Below are 26,439 nucleotides of genomic sequence, written 5' to 3'. Positions count from 1 at the left end.
GTAGTTTCGTAACCATCATTACTAACAGTAGCTGTTTAGTTAGTTTAACTTAAACCAACTCCGCCTGTGTGGAGAGACTGGAACTTACGTCTTTGGGTCAAGTGAGGAGAATGTCTTTTATAACATTAAGTGACTAACCATTGTATGATATAACTAATATAAGTATGTTTTTATATTTTAAGCAATTATTATCAAAGTGCCCTTGGAAAGAATACAAATCAGACACTGGGAAACCGTATTATTATAATTCTCAAACAAAAGAGTCTCGATGGACGAAACCAAAGGAATTAGAGGAATTGGAAGGTAAATTTGTTAATAGTTTCTATGGGAAGCAATAGCACATTTAAAAAATAAATAAAAACTAATTTTAGTGATATTGTGCTTTTGATTAAAAAAACAATTAACTAAAATTTCATTTGCAGGTTAACAGACATGATTGGCCTATTGAAAATTAGTGCTTCAAGTAAAATACTGAAAACCCGAGCCTGATTAAAATATTTCTTCTTTATTCAGGAATTCAACACTCATCTTTGGAATTTGTTTACTGTTCCAGAGTGCTGTCCTGTATTTTCTTTTAAATTACTATATTTTCTGATTTCTTGTCGTTCAATTTTGAATTTTTACTGGTCATAGAATTAACCAGCAGTCAGTCAATGTTAGAGAGAGCCAATTTAGCTAAGGACAGCAGTTGAAAGGTGTAAGGGACAAATCACCTGGGACTAAGATGAGAAATTACATGATTCAAAGGGTTGTGGAGCAATGGAATTCTCTATCATTGAATACAATGATCAATAGACTCTTGTCCTTAAAGGGTAAGCAGCATGAGCAGGAAGGTGCAATTGACACCGAAAATTTAATGTTCATGTTGAATGGCGAGCACGGTCAGCAGGCTGTATGATCTATTCTTATTTCCTTGTGTTCTTGAGCAATTCGTGGTCACAAAATATCTAGGGTGAGGGAAGGCAGGATGAAACACTAAATTGAAGTTCATGGTTTTAGTAGTTCCGCATATTTTTCAGTTGATAGAATAATTAGCTGAAACAGTACTTGGTGAGAAAGCAAATAAAATTCCATTGAGGAAGAATACAGGTGCTGAATATTTATTTAATTAGAGAAAGACTGCAGAAAGCTACAGAACAGAAGGATTGGGGATTTATACATGAACCACAAATCTAGCATCCACGTTCAGTGGGTAATAGGGGAGGCAAATGGAATGTTGACCTTTCGTTCAAAGACAATGCAGTACAAAAGTAGGGAGGTTTTCCTAAAATTATACAAGGCACTTGTCAGACCACAGCTGAACTACTATGAAGGGTTTTGGGCCCATTATCTAAAGAAAGGCACACAAAAGAAGTTGCATCAAGACACTGTTCAAAAGGGCCACAACACACTGCAGTACACCAGAACTGCAAAAAGACGAAGAAGAACTCCTACACAATGTATTCATCAAAAACGGATACCCCCGCAATTTCATCAACAGATGCCTAAGGGAAAGACAACCGAATGAGGACATGCTACAACCCAAAGGACTAGCCACACTACCATATGTCAAAAACATTTCTGAACTGACAACCAGACTACTGTGACTACTAGGACTCATAACAGCACACAAACCAACAGCCACTCTCAGAGAACAACTCACCAGGATGAAGGACCCGATACCCAGCATGAGCAAAACCAATGTAGTGTACAAAATCCCATGCAAGGACTGCACAAAACACTACGTAGGACAAACAGGAAGACAGCTAACAGTCCGCATCCATGAACACCAACTAGCCACGAAATGACATGACCAGCTATCCTTAGTAGCCACACACTCAGATGACAAGCAACATGAGCTCGACTGGGACAACACTACTATTATAGGACAAGCCAAACAGAGAACAGCCAGGGAATTCCTAGAGGCATGGCACTCATCCACAGATTCAATCAATAAGCACATCGACCTGGACCCAATATAACGGCCACTGCAGCGGACAGCTGGAACTGACAACTGGAAGCGTCAGGTACAAATCACTATAAATGCTGGAGGAAACATCACAGAAGCGCTTCACAGGAGGCTCCCAAGCACTGAGGATGTCACCTAAACAGGGGACAAAACGTCTGCAACATAAATTCCCAGCTCGGCGAACAGAACCACAACAACGAGCACCCGATCTACAAATCTTCTCCCAAACTTTGAAAGACATAGTAAAGGTAAAGTTGCCTTGATCATAGTTGACCATGGGGCTGCTCTCGTATTAGAGAGAGAGAGAGAGAGAGAGAGAGAGAAGATGACAAATGGTTGTTTGACCTGAGTGCCACATGTCTCAGGTGATGGAAGGGATTAAGGAGGAGAGTCCTTGATGGTAACCTCAGCTGGTGCTGAAATTGAACCCATGCTTTTGGTTTTATCTCTGCATTGTAAACCCAGCTTTCCTGCCAAATCAGCTTACCAACCTCCATGATATACTGGCATTAGAGGCAGTTCAGTGAATGTTCACTTGGCTGGTACCAGTTATGGAGGGACTGTATTATGAAAGCTTGAATAGATTGAGCCATTACTCATTGCAATATAGAAGAATGAGAGCTTACTTTATTAAAATATACAAGGTTTTGAGAGGATTCGACAGTGTAGGTGTGAAAAGTTTGTTTCCTCTTGTAAAATGAGTCTGGGATCAAAAGGTATAATCTCGGAATAAGGTCGGCGCAACATCGAGGGCCGAAAGGCCTGTACTGCGCTGTAATGTTCTGAAAAAAGGGCTTTTAAACCTAATTTTTAATTAGATCAAATTAGTGCATATTAACTTTTTGAAGCATTTGTTGAAGTCAATTAAATTTATCACAGGAACACCTGAGATAAGATAGGCTGTTTCCAATGGCAGGATGTCCAAAACCAGGGGTTGCAGTCTAACGATATGGGGTAACAGCGGGCTGTTGAGTTGGATGATCAGCCTTGATCATCATGAATGGCGGGGCATCCTTGAAGAGTCTAATAATGTGCTCCTGCTTCTGTTTCTATGTCTCCTATTTATCAGTAACAGGTTTTTTATGGTTTGTGGTAGAAGCAACTGTTTTCTAATGAAGCAGTGCAGTTGACAGTGAATTCAATCCTTGAGCTATTTTTGTTATCAAATTTACTATGTGAATTAATAGTTAAGAAAATTTTGCAAACTTGGACAACTTGTTCAATTGTTTTGAAAAGTAAACTAATCAAATGCTATTTTTACTTCTTCTGCAGAAATGATCAGAGCTGAGGAAGAAAATGGGTATGTTTTAATTGTTTCAAAAAGTTTTGAAACTGGTACAATTGGGAATTAATCTAGCATCCTGCTTTTTCAAAATGTGCACATCCAGTGATGGTATTTTTAGCAACTCTCATTAAAAGGTTTGCATTAAATAGATTTTTTCATTCTACATTTATTTGCCTCAATTCAGGTGCTAGATTCTAATAAATGATTGGCTCCTGTTGTAGACTTCTTTGCAGAATTTCTGGAAAAATTTAAGTTGCTTTATTCAATTTAAGTAAAGTTACATTTTATTATTTTTACAAAAAACCAGAATAGACAGCTAACGTTTTCTGCAGGTAGTCCAAATGGTAAATAGATAAAGTTCGGTGAGTAGTAATTAGCAATTTTTTAAGTCTTGCTGACGATTTTTCAGAAACCCAGTATATATGGAAAGAAATTGTAGTTATCAAGTGTGACATTGTGAGTACTCCCAAACAGCAGTATGGGCCTCCCTATACCTTAAGGACTGCGTTGGTTTGAGAAGGTCACTCACCACAACCTTCTCCATAGCCAGCAACACCCACATCCAGTGAATGAAAAAAAGTGTTTGTGTTGAATATAGAAGATCCATCACAATCACAGTGAATGACAGAGCAAGTGCTTAGGGCTTTATAGCCTATTCCTGTTCTTATTTCTTACATTCTTAATGTTTTTAAAATGCCTTCAAGCTACAAATGGTCTGTAAATTTAACATTCGATGTTTTATAAAGTGAAATTGCAATCAAATTGCAGAGGATCTGCCCAGAAATGTCTGAAGTGGAGCTTCAAGATGATTGAGAAGGCCCCAATGTAACCGGATTTGCCTAAATACAAGCTCCATATCTTCACTCCTTAAAATGTCCTGACCTTGTGTTGTGAGAAAGCATAGAAATATGTTGGGAGTTGAATCTGGAAAAATTCGGAAATTTTTTTTTGCTTACTGTGCTGTCATTGGACAAGTATGACATCGTTTTCCATGTCAATGCAGTCAAATGTGTTTTCCATGTTTTTTGACCTGCAGTGAAAAACTTAGAGCTCCTGCACTGCCTTTTATAGTCTCAGCTAAGGAAACTGGTGGGTGGGCAGGCATGAATTAATCAGACTTTTTGGGTTTCTTGAGCTCCCCAACTGAAGAAAATACTGATGAGCCAATTGTAGATGCACTTAGTTCTGTTGTGCAGTGTACTTCACCATGGTATAATTTCTTTGCTGACCACCTGCAGGCAGTTGAAAAGAGCCATGTCACCTGATTGGCCTCATCGCAGTCCTCCTTTGTGCACTCGTAGTACATTTGTACCCATTGTCATGGGTGCAATTGTTGTTTCCATCTTACACACCACCTTGGTTATGACTATGGCCTCTAGAGCAATTGGTTCGTATTGCTGCTTATCTGTTGCACAGATGACCTGAGCGATCAACTGCCATTGGTAGTGAGTTTTAAGTTCCTAATAAACCTTGATCCACTGGCTGAAACTTTGCATGGTATTGGAAGGCAAGAATGTCAGCTTCTTTTGCTCAAGATTAGCAATGTCATGGTGCAACAGGAAATTTTCTGTAGTGATAATCTTTTCCGTATTGGTAGATTTTTTTTTTCCACTTTTTTGATCCACACCTGAAAAATGCTGGAGCTGATCTTGTAAGTCTCATTCTGTCAAAGTAGTTTCCTGGTGTTCACAAAGTATTATGGTTTCTTGGACGTTTTAGCATAAGATTGAAAACTTTTTGGTGCCATCCACTTTGGTCCAGACGATAGCAGTGACACTTCTTCCATCATTTAACATTTCACCTGTAAAGATCAGTGTGTGATCCGACAAAAAAAAGATAAAGCTGTCCAATTTCATTTGAGTTTAAAACAAAAATTCTCTTGCTGCCTACTCAGCGCACAGGAGAGAGAATTTTACAGCCAATCAGCTGTCCTTGCTACTGTATCTGTTGCACCCCCACCCCCGTGCATAATGACAATTCCATGCTTTGAATCAGTACAGCCACTCATTGCTGCATGTCAGCTCCCTGACCCACCCTCAGCATAGCAACTCCCTTTCCTGCAGGGTTGCCCTCAAGCTGGAAAGATTCTCTGTTTCACCTTTAAAGGATATTCACAGCTCTTTCAACACTGGGGAGGTAGCCAGTCTCATCCTCTGCCTAATCTGAGAGAATGCCACTTTGTCAGGCTGTTCCAAGATGTGTCAGTGTTCTGACAAAGGGATTCCAGTGTCAACTTTTATTTTTTTCTCTGTCAATAGACACTCCCAGACTTGCTAGGTTTCTCCAGCACTTTTGGTTTTTGGTTGTTTCAAATCTCCAGCATCCGCAGCTTAGTTTTCCAAGATGTTTGACTTATGTTCAGAATAGTTGAAACACTCAAGGTGGTATCTCCCACTCCTTCAACTGCTTTGTGTCACAGTTTTCCATTTGCTTTATTCTTTCTCTCCAGTCAGCAGCATTTTTAACTTTCTCATAGTGTCCTTTCACAGTGATCTTGATATCAAATGGTGGCTTGCCCAGAGCTCCATGATTTGGTGCTCTGGTTTGTCTCCTCGTCCAGCTCTGATTGATTAGAGTGGTATTACGACTATATTGGAAGGATGTACTGATAATCAAACTCAACTACACAGTTGTACCAGTATTTCAACATTTGATTCTTCATCAGCAAAATGTTCAATTGTTTGTCTCTTGCACTATTTTCAAGAAGAAAGATTTTTACCAGGCTGCTTTCGTGACCTCAAAATAATATACATCTTGACATTTAAGATATAGTCTGGAATTAGAACTATATAACTATCAACTCAAACATGGACACATTGAGCACAACACAAAAGGATAATAGCCTCTGCAGAAAGTTTTTTTAGTAAAGGCCATTAGGGGAAAATAAAGTTCCCTTGTGGACCAAGGTTTGGAAAAACAAAGAATAAAATGTGATGACTTCTCGCTTGTTCCCTGGGTTCCTGTTGATGAAATTCAATTGCTGATTGCCTAAAACAATAGCTGATCTTCAGATTGAACTGGAACGCAGACGGGTACAAGTCTTTGGAAACGGCCATGATTCAGCTTTTTCAGGGCTAATAAGATAGTCAAAAACAAGCTTTCCAGCAAGTAAGGGGCATGAATTCCATATTTTAGCAACTTAAACTTTTATCTACAGTCGCTTCACTTTCTGTAAACCGTAAGTAAATTCCAGCTGTTGACTTCATTTCCAATAAATCAGTAAACCCTTTTTGATCTAAAACAAGACCAACAACTCCATATCTTCCAGTTTGTCTCTCAGCCCATAAATACAAATATATATTCTGACAGTGATATTTATGACAAGCTTTCACAAGTTTTGGCCTATCCAATATTAATAATCCAGAACTTTGGTTTATCAGTTCAGCATTGTAATGCATTTATTATTCTGTCAGCAGGAAGGGCTGACAACTTTGGCATGGCTCACAGTATCTGAATTTGACTCATTGCAAGTTGACCACATTACCACAATGCATTTAATTCTGTGACAGCATACTAGGCAGATATTCAGACTCAGAATGTCTCAGGAATCAAGTTCCTGGTTTTAGGGATAGTTGAATGCTGAAATTGGATGTATATTTGGTTTGCCCACTCTTGTATGACAATTAGTCAGTACATGGCAGTTTTAACAATAATAGGAAGTTATTAGAAGGTATTTTGTCATTAAAAATTCTGTATTTGTGAAGCATCCGCTTTCAGCAATAATTCATTAATTGAATTCATCTGAAAGGGGTACATAGAATCAAAACGTATGTTTATATATCATGGATTTTAATTTACATTTCACAATTTCAACAGTGTAAAGGAAGCTTCTCTTTCCACTGTGTCAACTTCTGTTCAAGAGGCGACAACAACCACCCCAGTGGAGGTTACTGAGAATGAAGTTACAACCTCTGAAGATCATGAAAAGGAACAAACAATAGCTGTTGAGCAGCCTGAGCCTGAACCTGTAGACATCACTTCTCAACCAGCAGAAGAAGTAACAAAGCAGGAGATTCAAGAAAAGTATGTTTTAATTTGTTCCACATAACTGCAATGTAGCTAAATTGTCTAACATTTTCAGTGTATTATTTTAAATACATGATTAAAATTAAAAACCTTATTTTTAGATTTCTGCTGCAAATTAATTTTCCATTTAATTTTTTGAGCCTATTCATATGACTAATGTTATCTCAATGGCTGATTTGATTTCTATTTTTAATGTAAGTATTTTTTGTTCAGCTTATAAGTACTAATGTGAAATTTTTAACAAAAAAAATTATTTGAGTTAATTCCACCATGCTTCAAAAATTATTTAAAAATAAACTGGCTGTTTTGTTTCAATTTCTTTAACTTTTTTTTTCATAGTGATATTCCAAAAAAAGAGGAAGAAGTGAAAAAAGAACCGGTGAGGAAGACCTATACCTGGAACACAAAAGAGGAGGCAAAACATGCATTTAAAGAGCTGTTGAAGGAAAAGGTATTTACTGAGAAATGGAAATTTAATATTTATTATCAGCTTCACTTTTTTGCATATTAGATTCCAGCAACAATTCCAAATTTTTAGAAAGAAACCTATTTAGGTCCAGTTTACAAAGATCGACAAATATTTCTTCAAGTGTTTATGCAATTTTCTTCTGAAAGTTATCACTAATTCTGGCCCCACCACCTTTACAAACAATGCATTCCGATTAGAGCTTGCAATATTTTAAAAAAAACTCATCATTTCCTGCCAACCCCACAGGTTTCTTTGTTAGTTATCTTTGATCTATTTCCTTTGATTCCCAACCCAACACTGAAGAGGATAGTACACCATGAGCAGGGAATAAAGAATACTAGCTTACAAGAAGTACAAGTAATTTGCTATCACTCCTGGAATGAGTATTTGGGACCCTGGTATCAGAGAAGGAGAGCAGGTAACAGGAGTGATGCACTTCCCTTCAGAAAATGGGACACATCCAGTCGATGATTCTGATATTCCTCATGGTGATGAAAAAGTTCGGTTGAACAAATAGAAGGACATGTTAGAAATTAAGCAGCAGATATAATGGAGAAGAAAAATCCTGGAGAAAGCAGTTAAGACTTGAGAGAAGCAGGGTATGAAATGTGTAATATATTCAAAGGGCTTGTAGGTTTTTTTAGATTACTTAGTGTGGAAACAGGCCCTTCAGCCCAACAAGTCCACACCGACCCACCAAAGCGCACCCACCCAGACTTGTTCCCCTACGTTTACCCCTGCACCTAACACAATGGGCAATTCACCTAACCTGCACATTTTTGTGGACTGTGGGAGGAAACCCACGCAGACATGGGGAGAATGTGCAAACTCCACACAGTCAGTCGCCTGAAGCGGGAATTGAACCCGGGTCTCTGGTGCTGTGAGGCAGCAGTGCTAACCACTGTGCCGCCCTTCTCATTTTCTTCTCATTCAAACATTCATGGGATGTGGACATTGCTGATGAGGTACTTGAATCTGACGAGGTGGTTAGGACTCGCTTCATTCTGGATGGATGGCATAAAACTGGATGAATAGATTCCCTCGTTTGTGTTTTTCTTGCAATTTGTAATTAAACCATAGCAAGCAATAGGGAGTGGGTAGGATAAGAGGGTAAAAATTATGTTTTTGGCAGGAACTAAATTTTAACTTATTTTTGGTTAGACGTGCAATTTGAGGAAATCATTTGCATTTAATCCTGCATGTTACCTGTTACTTTAGGGTGTTCAGTCAAATGCCTCATGGGAACAAGCAATGAAGATGATTATAAATGATCCTAGGTATAGGTAAGTTTCAAGACTTTTCTGTTTAACCTTTTGTGACTTTGTTCAGCAAATTCCTAAAGAAATTATCTATCTTTCTTTCTAAAAAAAAAGTATAACTAAATGAAAACAAAGCTATGTCACTCTTGCAGTGGAAAGATTTAAAAAAATGTCAAGAGAAGTTTGTGAACTTCTGAAATCTCTGTCCCATGCTACCTGCAATGTATTAATGATTTTGATATAGCTATGGACCCACTTTTAAGAGATCAAAATTGATTTTTTTTGCATTCTGCTCAATCGGGGGTCCTGCTAACATAAATTGTCTTTCTCCATTGATTATTATACCATGTATTGTGACATAGAAGGCAATCTTTGGCTTGTGACTGTTTTGCATGGAATTTTGTTCCCTTCCTGGATGCAATCAGTGTGTTCTGGTGTGTTATACCTTCCAAGAATGAACTCCTGAAAAAGCTGTGCATTGTCTGTACCAGCAGATGGAGGTCAATGCATTGCAATACTGCCAATAACCCTTACTGCCCAAGTGATATTGCTAGGGGACTGAGTTCTCCAGTGTGTCTATTCAGTCGTCTCTGTTCTAGGTCTGCAATAATTAAGAGCTGTGACGTGTTCTGAGGTTACCTACACTGCTGTCTGGAACAAAATGCTATCAACCTGTACATTGAAGTAGTCAGATGGTTGCAGAATTTGCTGCATGATCCACCTTCAGTTCCATATACCTGTCTTATGCTGCTAGCCTGCTCTGGACATTTTTGCCATTGCCACTGGGTCCCCTCCTGTTTGGGACTTAGCACATGCCTGATCTTCATCAGTCCTCCGAATGTCAGCGCTCCGAGCTGCTGGGAGCGGCACGTGTTTCTCGGCAGAAATCGTGGGGAGGCTACTGGAACCTTTTAAGACAAAAGAGAGTGAATATGCTGTGGCCAGTGATTAGAAATGGTGTGCAATGATTGAGAGTGACTGTGGGGTTGAAGTTGCTATGGAACAAAGATTGGTACTTATTCGGTAGATATGGATGTATTGGTGTTCTTTTGTGAGGGCTAGGATTCTCTTCTCGTAGAGGATGAGGGCACTCCTCCACCCATGTAGCTAACTCAGCCCTGTTATGGGCTGTCTTGCCCTGTGTAAGTAAAAAGGGAGGCAATGAGTGAGATAAGTGAGTGGCACAGCTGTTGCCGGTGCATGTGGGGGAAAAGACGGTGAGATGTACTGAAGGTCTGAGGAGGTAGCACAGAGGGCATGCAGGGTTATTAGTGAGAGAGGTTGGGCAGAGGAAGCATCTTGGTGAAGAATATTGCATGAAAGTTGTGGGGCATGTGATTTGGTGGGAGATAGGTGCAGTAGTAGCAATGGAGTGAGTATGAGGGAGAAGAGTGTGACAATTAGTGGAGTGGATAAGATAATTAACCTTCTTTATTCATTGACATTCCTCTGTGTCCTGGAGATGGCACAACCTCTGACCAAACCTGTAAGGCCTGATAGTGAACATCCTCCACAGGCGCTGAAAAACCTGGACCTGACTTCAAGGATTCTGCATAAATTACTACTTCCCAGACTTAGGTGTCATAATTGACATTCCATAGTTCTTCAGCTATAGCGTGACAGGGAAAATAAGCAGGAGTGTCCCTGAGCAGGATATGCTGCTGGGAGAAGGAGGAAGAGGAGAAAGGTACGCTTACCAAGAGGTGGTATCCACCCAGGAAACTCGGGGATCAAATTTCCCATCTGATCATCAGCACGAACTGATGTAGTAAATTTCGGATTTCTTTGCTTCATTAAGGACCTCCCTTTACTGAAGTCTGTCATTTGCTGACCCAACATCAGAGGTCAATGGCTGAATTGTCCAAGGCTACAATGAAGATTGGACTGCAGCATGTTGCACAACCTTCCCATCATGTGATCTATTCCTTGCTGCGAGCTACATAATGACTAGTTGAGTATAAGGCGGCTGAGGAAAGGAGCAGATAACCAACATGATCTCTTTCTGACTGGGTGGCTGACTAATGAAGTTGGTAGATATTTGGACTTTACCAAGATGTGGAAATCAATCAGTAGGGGCAGCTAAGGTTGAAGATAAACCGTGTTCTTCCTGAGACAGAATTAAGCAAGAAGAAGAAATTATGGTGTAACAGAACAGAAAGCGTGCTTCAAAGTTCTCTGATGCAAAGCTGGATGGCCTTGATGAAGCAAGTAGGCAGGAGGAGAGAGGTCCAAAATCCAGAGGAATTAAAAAGACCATCCAGACAAATTATGCCTAATAATTTGTGAACTGTGATTTAGAACGAGACAGAGGGAATGTATGGCCTACCCTGCTGTTATTTCTTATATTCTCATGTTCTTTTGCTATCCTCTCAAAGGCATGCAACATCAGTATCTGAGCTAGTGGCTGGAAGTGTCGGAATGAATGCTTGTATTTCTAATCAGTGCTGCTTTCCTGCTCTTTACCGCCTTGTCTTTCTACAAGAGTTGGCTATGTTACAATTAGATTAGATTCCCTACAGTGTAGAAACAGGCCCTTCAGCCCAACCAGTCCACACCAACCCTCCAAAGAATAACCCACCCAGACCCATTTTCCTCTGACTAATGCAGCTAACGCTATGTGCAATTTAGCATGGCCAATTCACCTGAGCTGCACATCTTTGGGTATTTTAAATGAGAATTGCATATGGATAGGCAGGCTTGTGATAATGGAAGGGGAAAAGAAAATTGCATAATTTTGTAGCTTGTAAATCTGTTCAGGTTGTAGGAAGATGGGAACAGAATGATGGGACTGAGGATTAATTAGGGTATTGTCCTCTTCAGTGATTTTAACTTCTGAGGGTTTCCATTGGTATATGTACGTGCAGTTATGTCTTTTCCCTGGATGTTTCTTCCTGCTGCCTCTGGTTATGTGAGATCTTGTTGCTGGAAAAGCACAGCAGGTCAGGCAGCATCCAAGGATCAGGAGAGTTGATGTTTCGGACCAGAGCCCTTTATCTAATGAAACGTTGGTTTTCTTGCTCCTTGGGTGCTGCCTGATCTGCTGTGCTTTTCCAGCAACACATTCTCAACTCTGATCTCCAGCATCTGCAGACCTCACTGTCTCCCTTATGTGAAATCTTATCCTGCAAGGCAGGAAATGTGTCAGTGAACTGTGATTTATAATGGTTATTGATCGGTGAGTTATGAAAATATGCATTGGACTTCACATAAAGTTAGTGTGATATTGTGTGGGAAGATAAATTTATTGACCTTCCGTATTTGTGAGGTATTTGAACTTGTGGCAGTTTGTGCTCCTTGGAGCTTGACTACTCCCATTTATTAAGCATAATTTGTCTGGATGGTCTTTTTAATTCCTCTGGATTTTGGACCTCTCTCCTCCTGCCTACTTGCTTCATCAAGGCCATCCAGCTTTGCATCAGAGAACTTTGAAGCATGCTTTCTGTTCTGTTACACCATAATTTCTTCTTCTTGCTTAATTCTGTTTCACAAACAATTCCAGAGTATGCTCCAAGCAGTTGTAGTTCGGCTTTAAATAATGCTAACATTGAGCCCTGGTCCTCTCCAGCAAACACTTAAATTGTGAGCAGCACCAAGTGGCATGCTTCCTGCATCAGTCATGATAGTTATTATTTTTCCCAGGTTCTGATTCCATGGACATTTTCAGGGCTATTTAATGTAGACATTTTAATAGGAAGGTCTTTTCCAGTTGACCCCGCAATCATTAAACACCCATATGGATGTAATTGAGAGTGCTCACCTTTCTGGAGGCCTTTCCTGGCACTGATGACATAAACATATTATTAAATATTACAGCGATAAGTCAATCAGTCAGGAAGGGTATTTCATGTGCCAGTCGTCATGGACAAAATCTACTCTCCCAAAATTTTGATGGAAGAGTGTCATGAACAATATGAATCAGCCATCACCTCGATATTATTATTGGATGCGTTCAGAGAAAGCAGTATCCTTCAGATACACGGCACTGCAGCACCTCAGTTCATTTGTTCTCTTCTCTGTAAGAACTTTTAGCAACAGCTGATGTCTGAATTAAAATATGTTCTGGTCTTTGTTATCAAAACCTTTGTCAATCCATTACTTTGTTAATCGAGAAATGCTTTCCAAGTTTGATGGCTAGAATCACTATTTTACTGCTAATGGGAGAAAATTATGAAGTGTGCTATTGCAAATATTTTGTGATCTTAATGAACTGGATTGCTAAATTCATTTTTATGTAATTACTTCACTACTGTTTGCCAGTTGCAATTAACCATACTCTTTGAACAATGCAGTGCATTACCAAAACTTAGCGAAAAGAAACAAGCATTTAATGCATATAAAATACAAACTGAAAAAGAGGAAAAGGAAGAAGCCAGACTTCGCTATAAAGAAGCAAAAGAAAACTTTCAGCGATTTCTTGAAAACCATGAAAAAATGACATCTACTACTAGATACAGGTACAATTACTTCAATCAGAACTATGTGAGCAATTTTTAACAATTGTAAATTTTAATGATGATCTTAGCTCAATTCTGATCCCAAAGTATTGATTTCCTAAACTGAAAAAGGTTTTCTTCTTTGAAATAAATTATGTTTTGTAATCTTGTATTCAGAAGAAATGAAAATGTTTATTTCCCCCTTGTCTAAGAAAACGGCCTAAGGTCTATGTGCATCTCTTCTGTGATTTAGTCTTGTCAAACTATTTTATATTTGCAAAAAAAAAGCCTTCTATAAAATCTATTTAGAAACCTTTTTGTTAGAGTGTCTATTAGTCTTAATTTTATTTTAAAAAGAGAAAATTAGTCCAACTAAAATACATTTTTAAAAAATATTCTAAATGTAAATGATTAGTGAATCAAATCCTTAAAATCTGTTTCCATAATAATGATGGGAAAATGGCCGGTGCCAGTTCATTTGCAGTGTTTTTGTACCATTCCGCGTGATTGTCTGTGGATCTGAGGTATCAGATCACAGAAATGCCAGAACATGAAACTGGAGTTATTTCATTCAGTTCATGACAGAAACAGTGACGTAGGTGAGGTAATGATATTTCAACTTTGTTCATAGTATAAATTGTTTTCTGAAAATGTTGACCATACTAAGGTGTCCAGTTTTCCCTCTTTGACTTCAGCCAGTATTACTGCTTTTGGTTACTAATTCGTTATTATGAGTGGTCCTTTATACATATTTAGTGTCAAATATCCTCGCATTTTGTAATCATCATTCTGATGTCTTAGTTAAATTAGGAAATGGAAGACTACATAATACCTAACAAGCATACCAAGGAGGATTTTTATTGTTCTTAATTTGTAAGGACAGCTTTATGGTCAGTTTTTCATTTTGAGCTGAGAAGTTGAGGTAGTCAGGAGTTGAGGGAGAAGCAGTGGAGCCCAAACCTAAAGCTGACTTTTTTGGTCTGAAAGACGTGAAAACTGTGACTAGGGGATGCAAGTGAAGATTGGGGATTTACAGCTTTGGCACAGAGTGAATGATTCAGACTGTGTTATTTGTAGATTTGTCAGATCAAAAGAGTGATCACTAAACTTGTGCACAGGAAAGAAAAATGTGAAGGTTGATGACTTCTTTATCCAGCAATAATAGAAACTACAGAATTGTTTGCTGACTTTAAATTTACAAGTCACCCTCTACATGAGGGAGAGGGCAGATTACCACAAGACCTACGACATAGGAGTGGAAGTAAGGCTATTCGGCCCATCGAGTCCACTCCACATTCAATCATGGCTGATGGGCATTTTTAACGCCACTTACTCGCACTCTTCCTGCATCCCTTAATTCCTTGCGAGATTAAGAATTTATCAATGCCTGCCTTGAAGACATTTAATGTCCCGGCCTCAGCTGTGCTCCATGGCAATAAATTCCACAGGTCCACCACTCTCTGACTGAAGAAATGCCTCCTCATTTCCGTTTTAAATTGACCCTCTTTAATTCTAAGGCTGTGCCCACGAGTCCTAGTATCCCCGCGTGACGGAATCAAATTCCCAGCGCCCACCCTTTTGAAGCCATGCATTATCTTTTAAGTTCCTACTGGATCTCCCCTCAACTTTCTAAACTCTAATGAATACAATCCCAGGATCCTTGGTTCACTTAATAACCTGGAATTTCACCGATGGTATGAAGTTAGGCGGACAGGCACGTAGTTCTGAGGAAGTGGGGAGGCTGCAGAAAGATTTAGACAATTTAGTAGAGTGGTCTAAGAAATGGCTGATTACAATATGAGTGTGGAAAGGTGGAGGGGAGAGAGGCTACGGTGAGTCTTCTCTCATGGAGTTTGGTTAAAATATACATGTATATATAAAATATTTGTACAATATATTTTAATGTGGATCTGCAGTAAAAATACAATGTCTACTGTATTAGACATTAATTTATAATACATGAACTATAATTATTCTGAATGTCATTATGCGGTGTTATTGATTTTTTTGGCACCTGGAATCATGTTAATTTTCAAGAATCTTAAGATATATATCTAATTAATATTTCAAGGAATATGAATATTGCTGACAACGGCAGCATTTAAGTCAAGTAACTTTCAATTCAAAGTACCCGTTTCATGACACTATAGGTGTTAATTGTTACCAGAAACGCTCCCTCAGCTGAAAATGAACTGTTGGTCCTGGGAGCCTCATTCATTCAGGTTTTAATTGCCTTTGGAGTTTAGCAATATTAATTTTTTGTCTGTCCCTTCTCTGGTAATTCAGGCTTCCTTTCCTCCTGTTTTTACACCCTATTCTAATTTGTCTACTTCTCCAGTTTTCACATAAATTTTACAGTGCTGAAATCTAATTGCCTCTGAATATGTACAGTTGGTTACCTTGTTCAGTAAAATTCTAGATGCTCTGTTGGGGCTACCACACATTTTTCAGCTCAACCTTGCAGCAGTAGAAAATATCAACCATTTGTTGCCCTGGCACATCAGTCTTTAGGCTGTTATGTTATTTTAAACTTTGGATATTTTTCTCCCAACACTAATGATTTTTTTCCTCTTCTTCTTTCCTTAAATATTCATCCTTAAATAATAGGTTACAGATCCATGGGTGCTGGTCATTTTTAGTGGTCATGGTTGAAGTATTGCATGCAGACACAAGAGGGAAAGAGACCACCTCGGGAACAGCATTTCTAAGCCCAAATCTGCCCACAGCCTTGTGCATTGGAGTTATTTAATATTAACCAAATGCGAGTACTGAGGCTGACAGTAAGTCTGGGTTAGGGAAGGAGGCAAAGATGAACTGTTATGCATCTTCTAATCACGGGTTTGGCTCGTTCAGCACAAGCCGAAGGTTGAACATCGAACCTCCCTTTCGTTTACTGCTTAGCCAGTCACTGATGAAAATCATTGAACCATGAGAAAGCTATATTAACTTTTGTGTCATATTTATGCATTAAAAAGTCCTTATGGTTCATTCCAGGAAAGCTGAACAGATGTTTGGAGAGACGGAAGTGTGGACAGCAGTTCCTGAGCGGGATCGACAGGAGATCTACGAGGATGTTTTGTTTTTCTTGGCCAAAAAAGAAAAGGTTTGATTATTTAAAAAGTCATCAGACAAGAACAGGCTGTTTAGTGTTGGTTTTGGTGTTTTGTGTGTGTGTGTGTGTGTGTGAGTTCATGTTCAGTGACTATTTCTGTTGATGTTTCCGTGATTTCAGGAGCAAGCAAGGCAATTGAGAAAGAGGAATACGCAAGCACTGAAAAATATCCTTGACAATATGGCTAATGTAACATACTGCACCACGTGGTCAGAGGCACAGCAGTATTTAATGGATAATCCAACATTTGCAGAGGATGAAGAGTTGCAAAGTAAGTTAATCTGTTGGAAACTATTGCAGATTAGAAGAGATGAAAGTAGGGGTGTGTAAACTTGTGGAACAGGGAGCTGATTTGACTCAGCATGCCAAATGTATGAGCCAAATACGATTTGAACAGTGGTGCAAGCAGAATCCCTATTAAAGGGTCATTTTCAAAGAAAGCATTGGACGATGAGCAATGAGCATTGAACAATATGCACCTTCAGACTGCTTGAGGGATAAGATCTTTGTTTCATATTTACAGCAAAACATTATTGAACAAATATTTGTCACATATGAATACTAGTTTATTTCTCAATGTGAAATCTTAACTTGGTCTGCTTTACAAGAGCTTTAGTTTGTGATATGAGCTTTGTTTTGGTTGACCAAGGGGCACCTTAAAGATATTCATCATGAGTTTGTATAAATATGGGATTACTGCTAATTAATTTGTGAAGATGTTTGATTTCCTGCAAATTTTCTGACAAGTAAAGGTAACGTACGTATAATTGTTCTCAAATTCCCCATCGTGTGTACTCCCAAAATGGTAGCTCATTGGTTGGTTACCTATGATGGTTAGAGCATGGCGCTTATATTGCCAAAGTCATGGGTTCAGTCCCAATACTAACCAGGTTTGCAACCACGTTGTGGACTGTTGTGGGTCCACACTCTCAATGTTTGCACCTGTCTTAGCTTTATGGGTAGCACGGTGGCCGAATGGTTAGCACTGCTGCCTCACAGTGCCAGAGACCTGGGTTTGATTTCAGCCTTGGGCTGTTTGTGTGGGGTTTTCCCATTCTCCCCTTGTCTGCATGGGTTTTATCCAGGTGCTTTGGTTTCCTCCCACAGTCCAAAGGTTTACAGATTAGGTAAATTGGCCATGCTGAGTTGCTCATAGTGTTCAGGGATGTGTAGGTTAGATGCATGATTCAGGGGAAATGAAGTGTAATAGGATGGAGAAATGGGTATGGGTGGGATACTCTTTAGGGAGTCTGACTTGTTGGGCCAAACAGCCTGTTTCCACACTGTAGGGGTTCCATGATTTTATGAATTTATCCACTATATCAAGTCTGCTCTTCAAATGATCATTGTGTTGGGGGTCCAGTCAATTCCATTTCAGTTTGTTCATGTTATTTCAACACTCAGCAAGAACATTTCCATAAAGTTCTGGCAATTTGGAAATTTTGATGACTGCTGACAAATTTGTATGCTCCACTCTTTATGTTCAATTTATTACATCCACGTTACACTGCAACACAAATATGCTATTTAATGCTGCCTTCATAGTTAGGTGAAAGTTGTTCAGAATACATTAAAAGGCATGAAATGTTTTTAATCTCTTCCATTTCCTTGACAAATGCTTTGATGCTGGGTCTTTTCAGCATGGTTGCAGCGTTGCAAGCTTGGCCAATAATGATCGTTTCCTGAAGCAAATTGTTTTTTCATAATAAATTCCCACAATTGAAATGTTGGCAAATTTTATTTTCAGTTCATTTAAACTTTTGTCGTCGATATGAAAATGAGGTGGGGGGGGATCTAGAACTAGAGGGTATAAATTTAGGGTGAAAGGGGAAAGCTATAAAAGGGACCTAAGGGGCAACATTTTCATGCAGAGGGTGGTGTGTGTACAGAATGAGCTGCTTGTGGAAATGGTGGAAATTGTACAATTACAGCATTTGAAAGGCATTTGAATGGGTATATGAATAGGAAGGGTTTAGAGGGATATGGGCCAAGTGCTCGCAAATGGGACTAGATTAGGTTGGGATATCTGGTCGGCATGGATGAGTTCGACCGAAGGATCTGTTTCCATGCTGTACATCTCTGTCTAATGGGTCTAATCATTGACAGTTCCTTCTGCACAAGTAACTCTTTTCGTCTATAACAAGGTTATATCAATTAAAACTCTGGACAATTTCAAACAATTGATTTGTGAGGTCCTTGTATAGTTCTTTAGGGGTTGCACAGAAGAATCTAACAAATAAATGTTGATGAAGGTAGATATTGCACTGATTCCAAACCATGCCACAAGAGAACGGCTGTCTTTGCAGTCTTTCGTACAACAAAGCTGGCTAGGATCATGACTCCTGAATAATTCTGAACATACTACAGAAGCATACTGTAGTGAGAGGTGCTTTTTTAATTCATTGGCCTTCCCATGGTGCACCTGTTTCTTAAATTTGTTAAATTTACCATATTTGATCTTGTCCAATTGCAAATTATACTCGTAACTCAACATGTAAGTTAATGACACAAAGATCCTCATTGTGAAGTTGCACAAAGTGCTGACTCACCCATTGATCTTCCTATGCCTGCCACAGAGTGTTTGAACTCTTTTATATCTAGCAAAAGAACTGAAGCGACTCTTAAACAAGTACGATTGTGTATCATTATTATTAGGCACAACTAATATTAGAACAATAAAGTATACTATAACACTAGCAGATTTTGAGAAGATTTGTAGCTCAGTCTGAGCTTCTGGATGTAGAGTCATTAAAGATGTATAGCTCGGTAACCAATCCATCGGTCCCACCCATCCATGCCGACCAGATATCCCAACCCAATCCAGTCCCACCTGCCATCACCCAGCCAATATCCCTCCAAACCCTTCCTATTCGTATCCCCATTCAAATGCCTCTGAGCTGGAAAGTTCGTTTTCCAATGTTTCATCACCATACTAGGTAACACCTTTAGTGAGCCTTTGAATGAAGCACTGGTGGTGTAGCCCACTTTCTATTTATACATTTGAGTTTCCTATGGTTGGTGATGTCATTTCCTATAGTGATGTCATTTCCCATTCATTTTCTCAGGAGGTAGTAAATGGGATCCAAGTCAAGATTAGAGTACTGCTAGAAAAGCACAGCAGGTCAGGCAGCATCCAAGATGTAAGAAAATTGATGTTTTGGGCAAAAGCCCTTCATCAGGAATCGTGTGTTTGTTGATTAAGTTCCAGTTAGAATGCCATGCTTTTAGGAATTCTTGTGTGACTCTATGTTTGGCTTGTCCTAGGATGGATGTGTTGTCCCAGTCGAAATGGTGTCCTTCCGCATCTGTATGTAAAGATACTAGTGAGAGTGGGTTATGTCGTTTTGTGGCTAGTTGATGTTCATGTATCCTGGTGGCTAGTTTTCTGCCTGTTTGTCCAATGTAGTGTCTATAACAGTTCTTGCAAGGTATTTTGTAAGTGACATTAGTTTTGCTTGTTGTCTGTATAAGGTCTTTCAAGTTCATTAGCTGCTGTTTTAGTGGGTTTGTGGGCTACCATGATGCCAAGGGGCCTGAGTAGTCCAGCAGTCATTTCCGAGATGTCTTTGATGCAGGGGAGAATGGCTATGATTTCTGGACGTGTTTTGTCTGCTTGTTTGGGTTTGTTGCTCAGGAATCGGACTGTGTTCATTGGGACCCGTTCTTTTTGAATATACTGTGTAGGTGATTTTCCCCTGCTCTGTATAGTTCCTCTGTGCTGCAGTGTCTGGTGGCTCATTGAAACAATGTTCTGATGCAGCTTTGTTTGTGGATGTTGGGATGATTGCTTTCTGTAGTTCAATATTTGGTCCGTATGTGATGTTTACCTGTAGACGTTGGTTTCAAGTTCCCAATTGGCTGTTCGTTCCATTGTGACATCTAGGAATGGCAGGTTGTTGTTGCTTTCCTCCTCTTTAGTGAATTTTATGCCAGTAGGGTATTATTGATAGTCTTGAAGGTTTCCTCGAATTTGTTTCGTTTAGTGATGACAAAGGTGTCATCCACGTCATGGACCCAAAGTTTGGGTTGGATGGTTGGCAGAGCTGTTTGTTTGAGTCTCTGCATTACTGCCTCTGCTAAGAACCCTGATATCGGAGATCCCATGGCCATTCCATTGGCTTTCTGTAGGTTTTGTTGTTGAAGATGAAGTGAATGGTCAGGCATAGGTCCACTAGCCACAAAACAGCATGACCTACTCTCACTAGTATCCTTACATAACGGATGAGGAAGGACACCACTTCGACTGGGACAACACATCCATCCAAGGACAAGCCAAACAGAGACTTGCACAAGAATTCCTAGAAGCATGGCATTCCAACCAGAACTCCATAAACAAAAACATTGATTTGGATTCCATTTACCACCCCCCGAGAAAAAGAACACCAGGAAATGACACCATCACGGAAAATGATGTCACTGCAGGAAATGACATCACAAACCCTAGGAAACTCAAACATGTAAATGGAAAGCAGGCTACACCATCAGTGCTTCATTCAGAGGCTCACTGAAAGTGTTACCTGGTATGGTGATGAAAAGTCTGAAAACAAACCTTCCAGCTCAGCGAGCAAACCTACATCCAGATACTATAACACTAAACACTACAAACTGTGTGATGCTTTAACTTAACTTTGTATGATCGTATACCACCACACTGGAACTTGGCCAGGCTCCACATGATGATGTTGTCTAGTCTTCTCCCGAGGGTCTCTGGTGTTTCCGTGGTTATTCTCGCATTACCCTGCTTTACTTACCACTTGCGTTACCACTCCTGAGGGTGGTGTTGCAGCGATTCTTATACTCAAGTTTTCTCCCCCTTTTGCGAAGGTCTTTGGTATCATCCAATGGATCTATCAGGTTCAATCACCCTGATCGATCGGACCCAGCCAGACGTTGGTATGCTAATGGCAGGGTTGCCCTTGAGTTTCCATTACTGGAGGTGCTGGATGCATATAGCTGCCTCCAAATTAGGATGCTTCTGTGTCTGGTACACACCTCGATGTTTTCAGTTGTTCTAAGGGTGATATTCAATTGACACATTCAAACCTAAATTTGGATTTGTATTATAGGGTCTGCAGCTACCAAGTTGGTTTGCAAACTGTTTGTATTCTGCAGCATGTGGATTAGGATAATCTCTTTAGTCAAGGCTGGGCTATGTTTCCCACGTGCTTTAATTATTATCCATCTTTTATAACTCCAATATAACTGCATTATTTTCTATCATAAGCTCATTATTTTGAGAGGCCAGTCCAGCAACAATCTTGAAAGAAGCAGACCTTGAACTCTTGATTCATAAAATGCTTTGTGTGGCATTTAAGCCCTCCAGTATACTTATTAAAAGTTTGCAGAGTATCTTTATACTCTTTATTGCTGACTGTTTTGGCATTTCACAATGGACTGTCTGTGTTCACCTTTAGAATGGTATTCTATTCAAGAAACATGTTCATAGCCTAAAGGCAGGATTGCAATGTGACTTGCATCAAAAAATCAATGTATAAACTGAGTGAGTAGTTGTGGTAAAAACATGATTATGGGACAATTTATAAATAGGCAAGCAAAATCAACAGATAACAGGGAAGCAGTGAACATGATATTAAAAGACGGACTATTAAATTAATATTATTAAAATGACAAACTAATGCACTATTTGTGGGGCACTGTCATGGGGGACAACCTACCAGGGGAAAGCCATAGTGGTCATGTCTCTGGTACTGAGCCTGGCTCTGTGGCTTAGAAGGGAAGTGGGGGGTGGAATAGGAGAGTGTTAGTGTTATGACATTGAATAGTTAGAAGAATAGACAGGCGATTCTATGGAAGCAAACAAGAATCTCTGATATGTTGCCTCCCGGGTGTCAGGGTCGGGGTGTCTCGGATTGACATTCCTACATGATTCTTAACAGGGAGGATGAGCAGCCAGAGGTCGTCGTACACATTGGTACCAATGACGTAGTTAGGAAAAACGATGAGGACCTGAAAAGTAAATAAAAGAAGTTAAGTTGGAAGCTAAAAGGCAGGGCGAGCAGAGTAGTAATCTCAGGATTGCTACTGGTGCCACAGACTAGTGAGGCTAGGAACACAGAGTGAGTGCAGCTGAACACGTGGCTGCAAAGCTGGTGTAGGAGGGAGGGTTCAGATATATGGATCATTATGATATCTTCTGGGGAAGGTGGGGCAAGGAGGACAAGCTGCAACTGAACTGGAGGGGTACCAATATCCCAGACAGGAGGTTTGCTCGAGCTCTTTGGGAGGGTTTAAACTAGTTTGGCGGGGGGGGAACCGGAGCTACAGATCAGAGAATGGGTAGTTGGTGCAGTGTGCAAAATGTCTGAGAGGAATGATAGACAATTGATAGGGCTAAATTGCAGTCTATGAGATGGATTGAAGTGTGTCTGTTTTAATGTAAGAAGTGTCAGGAATAAAGGTGATAAACTTAGAGCATGGATCAATACTTGGAGGTATGATGTTGTGGTCATTACTAAGACATGGATATCACAGGAGCAGGAATGGTTGAATGTTCCAGGGTTTAGATGTTTCAAAAGGAATAGGAAGAGAGGTAAAAGAGATGGGGGAGTGGCATTGCTAATCAGTGTATCACAGCTGCAGAAAGGGAGGTTGTTGAGGAAGGTTTGTCTGCTGAATCAGTATGAGTGGAAGTCAAAAACAAGAAAGAAGCATTCACTTTATTGGGAGTTTTCTGAAGATTTCCCCCTCCCCCCTCCCCACCCCAGTAGCAACAGAGACCTGGAGGAGCAGATTGGGAGGCAGATTTTGGAAAGGTGCCTAAGTAACAGGGTTGTTATCATTGGTGACTTCAAGTTTGCTAAAATTGATTGAAACCACCTTAGTGCAAAGAGTTTGTATGGAGCAGGTTTAGTCAGGTGTCCAGGAAAGATTCCTGACTCGATATGTACATAGGCTGACTAGAGTGGAGGCCATATTGCATTTGGTGCTTGGCAACAAACCAGGTCAGGTGCCAGACATTTCTGTGAGAGAGCATTTTGGTGATAATGATCACAAGTCCCTGACGTTTACTATAGTAATCAAGAGAGATAGGAGCAGATGGTTTGGGAAAGTATTGAATTAGGGATGAGAAATTAGTGTTATTAGGCAAGAACTGTGGAACATAAATTGGGAACAGATATTCTTAGGGAAATGCATGATGAAATGTAGAAGTTGCTCAGGGAGTACTTGCTGTGAATACTGAATAGGTTTGTTCCACTGAGGCAAGGAAAGAATGGTAGGGCGAAGGAACCTTGGGTGACAAAGAATATGGAACATCTAGTCAAGAAGAAGAAAGTGTGCTTAAGGTTGAAGAAGCAAGGATCAGACAAGGCTCTAAAGTTTACAAGGTAGCTATGAAGGAACTAAAGCATAGATTGAGTGAGAAGAGGGCATGAAAAAGTCTTGGCAGGTTAGATTAAGGAAAATTCCAAGGCATTCTACACTTTATGGCACATGAGGATGGCCAGAGTGAGAGTAGGGCTGATTAGGGATACTGGAGAAAACTTGTGCTTGGAGTCAGAGGAGGTAGGGGAGGCCCTTCAATGAATATTTTGCTTCAGTATTCACTAGTGTGAGGAACCTTGTCGTTCAAGAGGACCGTGTGAAGAGGCTGATATGTTCGAACAGGTTGATGTTAAGGAGGAGGATGTGCTGGAAAGTTTGAAAAACATGATAATAGGTAAATTCCCTGGGCCAGATGGGATATGCTCAAGGTTACTATGGGAAGCGAGTGGAGAGATTGCTGCGCTTTTGGCGATTATCTTTGTGTCCTCACTGTCCACTGGAGTAGTACCAGATGATTGGAGGTTGGCAAATGTTATTCCTTGTTTCAGAAAAAAAATAGGGATAACCCTTTGAATTACAGACCAATTAGTCTTATGTCAATGGTGGGAAAAGTATTGGAGAGAATTCTGAGAGACAGGATTTATGAGTATTTGGAAAAACATATTTGGATAGTCAGCATGGATTTGTGAGGGGCAAATCAATCCTCACAAGTATTATTGAATGGTTTGATGGAAGTAGAGCAGTGGACGTGGTGGATATAGATTTTAGCAAGGCATTTGAGAAGGTTCTCTCTGGTAGACTTGTTCAGAAAGTAAGAAGGCATGGGATACAGGGAAATTTGGATACAAAATTGACTGGCCCATAGAAGACAGAGGGTGATAATATGTTGAAAGTGTTCAACCTGGAGCTCAGTAACCAATGGTGTTCTGCAGGTATCTGTTCTGGGTTCTCTGCTCTTAGTGATTTTTATAAATGACTTGGATAAGGAAGTGCAAGGCTGGGTGAGTAAGTTTGCTGATGACATAAAGGTTGGTGGAGGTGTGGATAATGGTGGAGGGCTGTTGTAGGTGGCAGTGGGACATTTACAGAATGCAGAGCTGGGCTGAGAAGTGGTTGATGGAGTTCAACCACGAAAAATGTGAAGTGATTCATTCTGGAAGGTCAAATTTGAATGCAGATTACAGGATTAAAGGCAAGATTCTTGGCAGTGTAGATGACCAGAGGAATCTTTGGGGTCCACGTCCATATATCCCTCAAACTTGCCACCCAAGTTGATAAAGTTGTTAAGAAGGCATATGGTGTGTTGGCTTTCATTAGCAGAGGTTTGTGTTTAAGAGCTGCAAGATTGTGCTGCAGTTTATAAAGTCCCGATTAGACCACACGTGGAATATTGTGTACAGTTCTGATTGCCTCAATGTGACTGTCCCCATCCTTCCTACAAAGATATGCAGGTTACGTGAATTGGCCATGCTAAATTGCCCATAGTGTTAGGTGAAGGGGGTAAATGTAGGGGAATGGATCTGGGTAGGTTGCTCTTCAGAGGGTCGGTGTGGACTTATTGGGCCGAAGGGCCTGTTTCCACACTGTAAGTAACCTAAACTTTAGAGAAGGTGCATTTACCAGGATGCTGCCTGGACTGGAGGGCACGCCTTTTGAAGAACGGTTGAGGGACCTAGGGCTTTTCTCATTGGACCGAAGAAGGGTGAGAGGCGACTTGATAGAGGTGTACAAGATGATAGGCATAAATAGAGTGGATAGCCAGAGACTCTTTCCCAGTGCAGAGATGGCTATCATGAAGGGGCATAATTTTAAGGGGATTGGAGGAAGGTTCAGGGGCAATGTCAGAGGTTCTTTACACAGAGAATGGTGGGTGCATGGAAAGCGCTGCCAGCAGCGGTGGTAGAGTCAGATACACTATGGACATTTAAATGACTCTTGGATAGGCACACGGATGGTTGTAAAATGAACGGTATGTAGTTTAGTTTGATCTTAGAGTAGGATAAAAGGTCAGCTGAAGGGTCTGAACTGTTCTGTATTGTTCTATGTTTTATGTCCTACAGTACAGGCACTAAAATACATAAGGATTTCATTATTTGAATACTTAATGGAGAACTGGAACCATGTAAGGAACAGGACCTATATCTTACAGGTTTGGCACCACATCTACTACTGTATTAGGGAACTACTGTATTAAGGTTTTTGTGAAGATCACACAGAATTAACTCATTGTAGTTTTAATCATATGACAGGGAATTTCACTTCACAAAGATAAGTACTGAGGACCTAAGATTAGTTTCAGCATACATTTCAATATTCTTTTGGTCTGAGCGGTTTGCTTGTGTATTGAAGCCAGTCTTGTACATGATTAGTCATGTACTTATATTTGATCAAAGGACTTATGTTCTCCATGTAAGTCAACTTGAAGTTATGAACAAAGGGTCTGAAAGAGATGAGGAGTCTAAGCATGAACATCTATTATTTATTATCTGATATAGAATAATTAAGAACTATGGTTCTAATTCTTATGATTCACATGCTTGTCCTGTGCATTGAAGTTTTGTTTCCATGTGACTCTCAAAACATTTAGATGAAATACTTGCAGAAGTGTTTATTGACAGGGTTG

At 39.9% G+C, this 26,439-nt stretch overlaps 1 protein-coding gene across 6 annotated transcripts in view; it reads left to right on the top strand.

Annotated features, from left to right (window-relative positions):
• The window catches only part of prpf40a (PRP40 pre-mRNA processing factor 40 homolog A), a 70,115-nt gene that overhangs the window by 17,664 nt on the left and 26,012 nt on the right, over window positions 1-26,439 (top strand). For all 6 annotated transcript variants that reach the window (XM_043693759.2, XM_043693762.2, XM_043693761.2 and 3 more), the window contains 8 exons: window positions 183-303; window positions 3,221-3,248; window positions 7,050-7,256; window positions 7,599-7,710; window positions 8,947-9,011; window positions 13,277-13,441; window positions 16,415-16,523; window positions 16,653-16,803. In XM_043693759.2, the coding sequence (XP_043549694.1) occupies window positions 183-303; window positions 3,221-3,248; window positions 7,050-7,256; window positions 7,599-7,710; window positions 8,947-9,011; window positions 13,277-13,441; window positions 16,415-16,523; window positions 16,653-16,803 (958 nt within the window). The remainder of the gene's footprint in view (window positions 1-182; window positions 304-3,220; window positions 3,249-7,049; window positions 7,257-7,598; window positions 7,711-8,946; window positions 9,012-13,276; window positions 13,442-16,414; window positions 16,524-16,652; window positions 16,804-26,439) is intronic.

This window comes from Chiloscyllium plagiosum, unplaced genomic scaffold, assembly GCF_037043375.1.
Source record: "Chiloscyllium plagiosum isolate Xiang-an unplaced genomic scaffold, Cpla_swu_hap1 HiC_scaffold_7, whole genome shotgun sequence".
NCBI lineage: Eukaryota > Metazoa > Chordata > Chondrichthyes > Orectolobiformes > Hemiscylliidae > Chiloscyllium > Chiloscyllium plagiosum.
This window is presented reverse-complemented; position numbering and strand designations above follow the sequence as displayed.